The sequence below is a fragment of the Mercenaria mercenaria genome, chromosome 4 (assembly GCF_021730395.1).
Source record: "Mercenaria mercenaria strain notata chromosome 4, MADL_Memer_1, whole genome shotgun sequence".
Taxonomy (NCBI): domain Eukaryota; kingdom Metazoa; phylum Mollusca; class Bivalvia; order Venerida; family Veneridae; genus Mercenaria; species Mercenaria mercenaria.
In genome coordinates this window covers 74,580,984-74,592,440 of record NC_069364.1, presented here as the reverse complement: position 1 = coordinate 74,592,440, position 11,457 = coordinate 74,580,984, and the positions used below count along the sequence as shown (strand labels likewise).

General features: G+C 34.1%; 1 protein-coding gene across 1 annotated transcript; it reads right to left on the bottom strand.

Annotated features, from left to right (window-relative positions):
- Positions 1 to 5,566: 5,566 nt before the first annotated feature.
- LOC123553500 (uncharacterized) lies at positions 5,567 to 8,930 on the bottom strand. The gene is made up of 2 exons (XM_045343199.2): positions 8,535 to 8,930; positions 5,567 to 7,177 (listed from the first exon to the last, which is right to left on the bottom strand). Exons 1-2 carry the CDS (start codon positions 8,806 to 8,808, stop codon positions 6,582 to 6,584), a joined length of 870 nt encoding a protein of 289 aa, XP_045199134.2. The 5' UTR covers positions 8,809 to 8,930; the 3' UTR covers positions 5,567 to 6,581.
- Positions 8,931 to 11,457: the final 2,527 nt, after the last annotated feature.

The window sequence follows — 11,457 nt, the reverse complement described above, 5'->3', positions numbered from 1 at the left end:
TTGATAAATAGCAGAGTTATGCACTAGACAAGGAAAAGACCATGTTAAAATCTGACTTCTCAGTGCGACCTTGACCTTGGAGCTAGGGTGTTGGACACACAAGGTTACGGGACGTACGGACGGATAAACGCACGTACGGACAGCAGCAACGATATATGTCTCCACATAAATGTGTGTGTGTGTGTGGGTGAGGGGGGGGGGGGGGGGGGGAAAGGGGGGGGGGGGTGTATAAAAATGCAACAACTGAAGTTACAGAAGAGATCCTGATAAAAGATGAGCAGGCACTACCACACTATTGTGATCTATGTAATTACAAAATTTCTTGAACTGTAATAAAAGTTACAGAGAAGACAAAAAATACCAGCAATGTACAAAGGTGACATTGACCTTGGAGCTAGGGGCCTGGATCTTGCGCATGACATGTCCTATCATTATAGGGAACATTTATGCCAAGTAATTCTAAAATCCCTTCGTGGATGGCAGAGTTATGAACCGGATCCCAAAAGACCCTGTTAACATTTGACTTCTAAGTGTGCCATTGACCTTGGAGGTAGGGATCGACACGTCGTCTCATTATGGTGAACAGTAATTCCAAATTATTTCAAAATCCCTTCATGGATGGCAGAGTTATGGACCGGACACGAAGTGTGACGGACGGAAGGGCGCAGCCTATTTCTATGTCCCCCTAATTTTCTTCGAAAAAGGCGGGGGACAACAAAAGAGCAGTTTTTGTTATTTTTGTTAGCTTAAACTTAATAGCTACACATTCAACACTACAAACTCAAGAGCTGACCTCAAACTTCATCTGATACTAGTCACAAAGGTTTTGTATTCAATTAAAAAAAAAAAAAAAAAGCCTGAATTTAATAAGATATAATATAATGCTATTGGTAAACTGGTATGCCTTTTACAAAAGGCTTTGTTTCAGGCACACCATTAGATAAACTAAACTGTTTATTAGAAAAGCAGAAATACTCGAACAAATAATGTAATTTTTACACAGAACTGGTGTATGTGGTTATATTAAATCATTTTCTCCAAATTCTCTGCCCAATCAGTTTTTTGAATCAGCTAGTAACTGCTTAAGAAAGTAGGGAAGGTCACACAAAGTACAGCTCTGTCCTGAACAAGTCAATTTATCTCCCCTTTTGTATGATATTTTTGTCTATGCAAAGGAAGTTAAACCCTCATCAATAAGAACTGATTTAAATACCAATTCTGCTGTAATACATAGAAGCAGGGATACCGATGTGTTTTGTTTGTCCTATATGTAGGCAAAGAAATGGATTTTTCTAACTCTTATTAATATCTGTTTTCAGTTTTTGTAGCATCTCAATTGTCCTACCTTTGTGTTGTTTTTTCATTAAATAATTGTTACCAAACAAGAGCAAACAACATCTGACAGAAGAAAGTCCCGGTATACGAAGTAACAACACTGGGGAAGATATTTTTTAAATCAGAAGGTTTCTCTTGAAAACAATACAAGTTAAGATGCACCTTATTACACTCTAGCCTGTGTACAAAACAGTAATTACTACAATTTGGTCCATGTCTCATTTATTCTGTCAGACTTCACAATTGAACAGAAAGAAATTAAATACAGGTATATCCATACAATTACTAAATCATTAACAAGTTGTCTACAAAAACAGTTCTACTACAGCATAGTAAAAATTTATAGAGACATGAACACATTAAATGGCTTATACCAATTTGTCAAAAGTGAAGTCAGTAGAGCACTGGTGTCACACTTCACATTCACAGAACAAGACTAAGTAAATTTTCATAACACCTTGCCGTGTATGGTGGTGGACGGAGGCTTGAGCATACTATATACATCCAGCACACAACTTCACATGGTCAAACAGAAACATTCCAAAATGTTTCATGATTCTGTGTCAAATACTCTTTGAGATATACACAATACCAATTCGGATGGAAAACATTAAGATTGGGATTAGTCAGAGGCAAATCTAAGTGCCCTCCCGAAACAAAAGAAAACTTTTTAATGTCAATAATTTTCTTCCTGGCGTTCACGATGTCAATAATTATGTGGGACTAGTTTTTGCTGTATGCAGAAAAAGACTGAAAAGTAAAACAAGCTGGAGATGGACTGCAATCCTCATTATGTACATGCCCATAAAATTGAAATAATGCACAAAATGTTGTTTTTTTTATATAAAAGTTTATCAATTTCATCGCATGTTGTACAGAATACATCTTATACAACTATAGGATATCTAGAAACACAGACACTGATTCTACAAAATTCAGTTCTGATAATAAAAACATACCTGTATTATTAATGGAGTTAAGACTTTTATCCTGTGTTCCATGAAGTAATAATTGCTCTTAAAGAAATAATCACTTGAACGCCTAAGCCTATGAGGCTGGTGCTATCATTCACTCCTCGGGTTAATTACCACCTTGATTATTGTAGGAATTAACCGGCATTGGGACGGTTAACTTAGCTATTGTAACGAAATGTTTATATCATGATGGCTGTACAGTAGTAAACAAATTTACCTTATGTTCTTAAATGACCTATAAACCACCAAAAAAAGTAGGGGTCATGTCTCTTCTTTTTGTCTGACAGGTCAACACTTTGGAATAAGCTCAAATATGGGTATGAACACACGAGTAATAAGGTTTGTTTACATTTCCTAAATGAAAGAAATGTCCTTGAAAATGCTATCAACGTGTCAAGTATGGGTCCACAATGAAGTAAAAACAGGAACTGGCTTACATAAAACAAGAAAATGCCACTTTAACTGGGAAAAAAATTGAGGATTTTTCTTTCCGCCATTATCCGACTAGCCCGGAAGTGCTGCTTGATTACCTATTTAGTTCTATTTGACCTGATTCACTAATATTATGCTAAACTGCTTCGCCATTGTTATCAAAATACAAATTTCAAGAAAAACACATAATCACCAAAAGCCCTCCCTACCCACCTTTATTTCCATAACAATTTCAGATTGTTTTGGCATAACTTTCGTATATTTTTTTCTGATAAAATTACATCTTTGCAAAGATGCGCTATAAAAATAATCACAAAATCAAAATCTATCGACTATCATGATGTATTAAGAAATTCAAATTCTATCTTTTGAAAACAAATGCAAATATCATATAGGATTACTAGTGTATAAATGAAAAAAAGGAAACTGTCCTATATACATTACAGATTTACTACCGGAATTGTTGTGTTTTTGCGCCAGGTTTGCAAGAGGTAGATTTTTCATGAAATATGTCGCAAAGGGTTTGAAATTTAAAGCCCGAAAGTTTGTTATCGTTTGATATTACAATGTGATGAAACAAGAAGGATAACCTTATCCAACTTGTGCAGTTACAAATGATTGAAACTTTTCTGTTATATACATGCAGGTATTGTTACATATGTAATTTTAATGTAAATTCTGGTGAGCATCAATGCGGGGATTGTGACAACAAATTCTAGACTTCTTTTATAACATAGTTACTACTGTTATATTTACAATTTTTGTATATTATGCTTTTAAATTCTATAATTTGAGACGTGTTTGTCGAAGAAAGTTTAAGTTATTCTGATATGTGTATTTTTGTATAAATGTTTGATTATAAATTGACTGCATGATTGTGTAAATGTATGATACAGTTTTTCCGCCCCAACATTTGATTTAATTAAAATTCTGCTTAGTTTAAATGTATTTGTTTGTGAAGAAGCCAATGTAAACGTCAGAATATACTTTTGGCAAATGTGGGCGGAGTAAGCAAAAAGTTAAATTGATGAAACAGTAATCAACTTAGAAAATGGATATTGCTTTTTTCAGGGACACCAATGTTCTGTTCAGATAAGAGATATCTGAAATAGCTTATTACAAAGATCCAACATATGAACTTTAGCAAACCGCTTTAAACTCCGCAGTGGCCGTTTTGTCGCTAACCGTTCGAAAGCGAATCCCAGCTCTAGTACTTCCTCACGGATGTTCTCACCTGTGTTTTTCATTATTACATTAATTTTTCAGTTGTGTATATAGTCATGTACACACAAATAGACACACACGTACACGAAGGATGAACGTATGTACAGAAATATATTCTCTCAAGTCTTCTTGCGCTGGTATCAATGCATTTTCGTGGTATTTTAATGTTGGAGTCCACTTTGCGTAGAGGCGCCAAACTTGTAAAAGGTTTCAATTTATTACACAAGCTTTTTGAAAAATAAGTTCACAAGAGGTACATTTCTAAAGCAAACTTCATCACACTATGCATCTATGCATTTAATCACTTGACAAAGATTCCGTCAGTCGCATTTTCCTTAAGAAAATTTCGAGACTAACGCGCTTTCGTAGAAACTGTTACAGATACAAGAAAGATTTTTATTTCAATTGCGTTTGGGGCAAAACTTAAAACAAATTAAAAATGCGGCCTAATCGGAGAAGTCTTAAACCTTGCAATTATTGTACAAGTTCACAACAAGTCGATGGTATGTATTATGTCGATGTACATAAACTCGTCGCATTGTAACAAACAGACGGCGTTCCTAGGAAATCAGCTTGACACTTGCAAGCCAGAATCCAAATGATATACAGTATGTCATTTACCTTAAAAATATACGTGTTTTACCACAGATATATTGTAAAATACGTACATGTGTACCCGAATCTTGTTTGCTACTAAAATTTAAGTTGAACAGATTTCGGTCTTTCCAGCTTTTCTTATCAACAATATTCTTATGTATTTCTAATCACAGAAAAAAAAATCTGTGTCTAATACTATAGTAAATCAAAGTTTTAGATATGAATAAAAAAACAACGAAAAACAAACACAAACTGTCAGATTAGCCGATGCAAATTACATGTATGGAATGTATTGAAAATTAATTTGACATACTTTACGTTATTTCCACCAGAATCTCTTTATCAATCTGCAAATTCAAGTATTGTTCTGTGGTGAAATATTTAAAAAGACTCACTGAATAGAAGTATAGTAATACCTTTTCAGCACTGTGTGTCCTTGATACAGCAAAAGCATCCGTCCACGCAGCAAGTGTTAAAACTATTGCAGCGACTTCGTTAAGCATCAGAACCCGAAATTCACACGTATATTAGGGTTATTACATCAGTACCTGTTCACAAAACATTTTTCGGTCTCAACTGAGTTTGAGACTGAAACTTTTATATCCACTTTTACCAGAACTTCAAGATAAAATTCAAACTGAGACTGACCTCATTTCTGAACAGTAATTTGAAAATAGTCATAAACTTAATAGTAAATTTTATACATTCAGTTTAGATAAAAATAAGAAATAAAGTTTCATTATCAAAGTTAGTTGAGACTGAAATTGTTTTGTGAACATGGGACCTGGGGTACTGTACTCTTCTGAAGTAGATTTCGTCTGGTAGGATAACACGAAGAGCGCAGGTTGATAATTAAACAAATTATTAAATTTGATCTGCTCAAAAGTTTCTCTAATGCTCTGTTGTATTTAAAGACTTTATGAAAGTAACTGTTGACTACTTCAACATCTAATTATAACAACAGTTTATTGCTTACATACTAAAGGTAACATAAAAACAAACTATTAACATTAACAAAGTTTATTTTGAAAAGTAATAACTAAGATACTTTGAAAGTGTCAACTAGTAGTAAACATGGTCCAATTCTAATATTCAAGAATGAACCAAATCCTATCCTGGTCAACAGAATCTAACCTGAATTTAGTACATTATACACTCTTTAAAGCCAAGATGTTCATACTGGTAAAATTTTGTTATTAATTTGTCTATAAGATCTTACAATAGCTTCTCTTCTATTTCTAAGACAGCTTCCTATAAACAGCATCCTGGAAGATTTAGCACTTTACCAAAAATAAAAAATGAAGATTCTGGAAAACCCAGAAAAAAAACAGACTTTAAAGTAATGCTAACACCCAGTTTATCAGCATTTGTGGTGGAACCTCCTAGAAAACCATAGAATGTAGATAATGTTTTAAACAAGAATGTCTCAAAAAATAGGACAGGCTTTACAGTAAACAATGAGTCATCAACATTCAAAATAGATAAAAAATAATAAAACGAAGCATAATGGGCAATGAAATGTACATAACAATACTCATTAGTTTTCCCTCGACAAACAAAGATCTGAGAATGGCCGGTCAGAAGTTTTCTCAGCGTACTGCATGGAACACGCTTTTATAAATTGGAAGTTAAGTAAAACTTGAGTGCGTACTATAGTCTAGGGATATCTTCTAATGTAGATGGCGGAGGCAATTTAAATGATTAAATATACCAAATGCTTCTTTCCTATTTATGTACATTTTACAAGATGGTCATATATCATTATCATTTAGACAAAATGATAATGATATATGACCACAGACAGTTAGGGTTATGCTGAACGTCATGAGCAATGTCAATCTGTCTGAATTTTTACGTTTTTCAGTATTCGTTATGCATCATTTGAAAACAAAGTGGAGACAAATAGAGATTTATCTAATGAGTGACCTTTTTGTAAACATTAAATGCGGTTTAATTAGTTCTTTTAAAAGTAACTTAATTAAGCTGAAACTAGTTAAATGTTTAAAAGGTAAGTGATGATCACAGTAAAGCTTGTTTTATTTCTTCGGGAAGCAATTGAAATTCTTCTTGAAGCTCTGGACTGTCATTCACGTTCATTTGTCTTAATTTCGTTATTAAAGCTGACCTGTCATTGTGTGGAAAATACCGTTTCCACAGTCTCACAGACCGCAAACATTCTGCAGGAGTAGATGGATATGACATCTTATTCCACAGGAAGTCGTGAAAATACTTATCTGGATTTACAGTGGTGCTTTGTTGGTTCTGTTTGGCTGGCTGTTGTGAAATCATATCAAGCTGTAGGTCATCAGCTCTGTCTAGTTCATGCTTCTTTATCAGTAGCTCCTTTACCTTTAGATCACTCTCAACAGAAATTGCATGCATCTTTCTCGCTCCTAATAATTCGTCTATTTTAAGGTCTGACGCAGCAGAGATACATGTCTGTTTCAGCTCATCCAGCCCGTATAATTCAGCAAGGTGTATATGTCGGTATAGTTCTAGAGCGTCTTTTATATGCTGTTGTCTGACTTTTTGAAGAAGAACTTTTCCACTTCGCTTTCTCAGTTTTTGAACTTGATATTCGCTTGCAAATGGCAAAACCTGGTAAACGTTGTTATCTGAAAATTTATATCTAAAGTGTAAAAATATTATACATTCGGCTTGTAATTTAGTCTACGATATGTAGAAACTGGCTCTTTCAAGCAGAAACTAGCTTTAACTCGGTAAAAACTAAAATATTGTAGTGCTAAAAGCATCACAGTCATTCTTTGTATTCATTGCGTCAAAGTAAATAACACAAACACACACACAAAAATACATTAAAATGTTTTTAGTATGCTTCTTTTATGTCTATGATGCTTAAGAGGATTTGCTGCTGATCGAACGTTTAATAATAACTTTGGAAATGACATGACCTTAGTTGGTTATTGACACAACTAAATCTACATGTTAAACTTATATCTAGTAAATATTTTAAAAGAAATATTTCATGCTAAATATTCATATATCAATACTAGTAAGCGTACTCGCGCTTTTAATGAGTTAAAGCATACATGTAATTTATACATGTAATAACGAATACGAATTTACACTTTGTAATTACAAGTACGAATTTACAATCTGGAATAACGAGTACGAGTTTCCATTCCGTAATAACAAGTATGAATTTACAATGCAGATAAAAATGAAACATTAAATTGGTCTCCTTTAGAAGTGAAATCGACGCTCCAGACGTTCTTTACGGCTTGTTACGGCCAATACATTTTAAAAAAAATGCACGCAAAGGACTATAACTTGAGCTTACAAATCTGGCATGTGGCAATCTGTACTGTCAGTATTTAAAAGCAACCAAATACATAGGAACACTTTCGATGTTTTTCACTTAGGCTCTTTTCTTCCTGCGTCGGCGAAATGATTATTCAAAAGTGATAAATAGATCGAGAGTGTCTTTACTTTCTATCATATTTCTTTTCGATAAATTTTGCCTAACTTGCTTGTCTTCTGTATCTACATTATTAGATCCCATGTGTAAATCCCTCTATAGAAGGAAACTAGATTAAACATATTGTTTTCCTAAAGAAGTTTGAACTTGTAAACCTTATTATTTTGATAACAGCCACTACATATATATAGATAATAATCAACCCGTCTAGATAATCATGTACACCCTTACAGACACACATAATAACCAAGTCATCTAGATAATGATTATTTGCTATGACCACACTTACGGGCACTGATAATGAATAACTCATTTAGATAATGATTATGTACCGAGCAATGTATATAAAAAGTATAAAAGGTTTTACGTGAAAAATTTGTTCACATGTATTTATCGTATGCACCGATTGTGCCTCTAAATATATTGCCTTTATTGGACTTGACATACTTTGTTTTGGCATGGGATTACTATGTTGTTACCTGTATATGCTTGTAATGTAATGTAATGTAATGTAATGTAATGAAATATAATACCTGTGATTTTCTTCAATTTGTCAGGATATATGCAAAGCAGAAACTCCACAACATCGTCATATTTCTTCTCCGGCATGTCAAGTTCTGTCTTAGATTCTAGTAAGGTATACAGTACTGGCGACGCTATGCATAATATTCCTTTCATCACAGGAATTGTTTTACCCTCTACATTCAGCGTCAAATCTGCAAGACCTTTCTCATCTCCAAAGTCACACTGTAATTCCAGTTCCTTTCCAGTGCCTTTTACCATAGAAAGTTCTTTTCCTGTGTCCATTTCTACAATTTTACTCCCTTAATTTGGTAAAAACTTGTAATCTAAATACGTATCTTACGATGGTCCACCAACAGACCATCATACTATAATTATGTTAATATTTGATCTATCAATTAACTGACTGTTCAGATATCACCTCTTGATATGATATCAGTTTCACGGAGTTGAATAAAGGTGATAAAATGAATTCAGGATTACATATATGTAATTCGATTCACTTTTGATACACAATTTGCTCGTACTCTGTCGACTGACCCATTTGAAATTGGCTATTCTACGTGTATGTAATTTGCACGTAACAATTTATTAGTTCGATTAAAAGATTCGTCTTAGATGGGTTTCGTGAGATTTTAGCAGACGTTTAAATTGACCGAACGTTGGACAAAACATAGCACATTGTCATGGTGAAGCTTGGCAATACGTTTAAATTTTAGTGATGTAATAGTCGTTAGTCTGTTTCACGCAGCAAGTGCAAGAAACGCAATCTTTATATTGTACAAAGACTTGAAGGAGCTTTGGTTTGGAAAAAGAGAACTACTGTGCGATTTTATATATAGGAATGATATGAAGTATACAATACAAACTTTTATTTTTGTGACTCGTGTTTAGGTGCATAGTAATAACGACAGACAAACATACGCTTATTTTACAATATTTGCATTCGCCCTTCCCTTTCCTTTTCCATTGAAAATTATCACGTTCATTTTGTATGAACAACAAAAGGAAAGGCGCCAAAGTTAAGACAACGCTGCATAATGATAACAGGCCGCTGTTTTGACGAAGTCCGTTTATGGTTAGAAACATCTGTCAAGTTGTTTTCCCATAGACTTTCATTATAACATTATCGCGTTTACGACCTTCCATAAATCGAAACATCCGATATTGCTATTTTTTTTTCGCAAATCTATTTTTATTTGAACCAATCAGACGGCTCGTTTCAACAAGCATTTGGCTGATCCATCAAAATAGCGTCGAATGTCACCATGTGAGAAAAATGTACAGTCAGTCTGGGGCTCGAACCCGTGACGCCTCGCTTACAAGGCGAGTGCGCTACCGACAGACTAACCGGCTGCCTGATACATATGCGCCCTCTTACGTGACCAAAGTCCGCCGTGACTTTGATACCTCTCAAAACACGAGGCATCAAAAATTTTCAGACTAATTTTTTTGCACTTTCAACTGTATCTTTGTATAACTTAACGAATTGATTACAACTTAAAACCGCTCTTTCCACATTGCATTTAGTAAGCTTATGTCCCTCTTTACTTAAATTTCAGTTAATTTGTGTGCTTTTAACCTCCACTTCATGTTTTAAAAAACCAAATGGATTTTTATTCAAACTTAAATGATTAATCAATAAAGGTCACCCCACATCATAATTCACAATGTTCATGATGCTGGTACCTAAATGCTGAGTTACGCACCTTTTCTACTAGAATTTCAGGTTCACGTTGTGATGCACTTCTGCTCTATCTCGCTTATTTGATCAAACTTCAAATAGTCTATTAGTTGCTCCACATTATTAGCAACATGATATGACACAATGTCATGATGAATTACTTTTGCAGAAATTTTCCCCTTGTATTATGTCCTCTGATTTAATGTTTTGATACACGGTACTCTGTCGCCTGGTTATATTAAATATATTTTTAAACACAGACTTAAGCTTCATCCGCATTGGAGTAATTAAATCAATGACAGCTCCAGCTTTCTCAGATGTGCCCAGTTTCACTATCCAGCATCGCAATAGTCGAGCACGCTGTCTTCTGTGACAGCTCTTGTTTAAATTGGTGGTCTCTGACCTATCGATGAATCTTTCATAGCATACTTTCCATTTTACAGTGTAATTGTCAAACACGATCCCATACCAAAAGTTTTACAAAGTTTCATAAAGAAATGCACAGTTTTAAGAAAGATATGGACAGTTTACTAAGGACCCCCCCCCCCCCCCCCACACACACACACACACCCAGCCCGTCGAAAGTTTGTTAACTGCAATGGAGTTTGCTTGAAAACTGAAATATGATTCATTCCGTAAAAAAAATTGAAAAAAAAGTCTATTAATTTTGATCATTTTCAGACTTTACAGAATAAGCCTTTTTGGTACAAAACTCAGATAAAAATAAACACACCTGTCAAAAAAGAGGCCAAATTAAAAAAAAATATTCAAATTTCACGCTTATTTTTGGATGAAAACGTCTTTTTACATCATTTACAACATATTTGTGACCATTAACCTTAGCTGTGAAGGCTTCCGACAAAAGTCATGTTTTAACTCTAATATAGGTTAGAGAACACTAAAAGTTTTCCTCATAGACTTCGAAACAGAAAAAAATTATATAATCACATTTTTTTTCAAGAACTAGCTTAGTTCAACCAAACTGCCGGACGAAAAACATATGCCTTATTCCCAGAAAAATCCTTGTACTTTTTTGAATTGGTGTTCTAGCGGGATTCATGCATTTCTCAATACTATTCTGTCGTTCATTCAGTTTTTAAGAACATCAGGTCCTACGTGCCTATACGTCATCGCATTAACGATGTATAATATAAACGCGAACATATACAATAACCGTAAATGTTTATAATTTAAAGTACCTATAGAATTACAATTAATATATAACACCGAAATCTTATTAACGCCAATTC

What these genes read in the sequence shown, in the direction of transcription:
- LOC123553500 (XM_045343199.2), bottom strand. Translation starts at nt 8,808, where the DNA reads ATGGACACAGGAAAAGAACTTTCTATGGTAAAAGGCACTGGAAAGGAA. An exon ending in CAAATTGAAGAAAATCACAG is followed by an intron (nt 7,178 to 8,534) that starts GTATTATATTTC and finishes ATAAATTTTCAG; the next exon opens with ATAACAACGTTTACCAGGTT.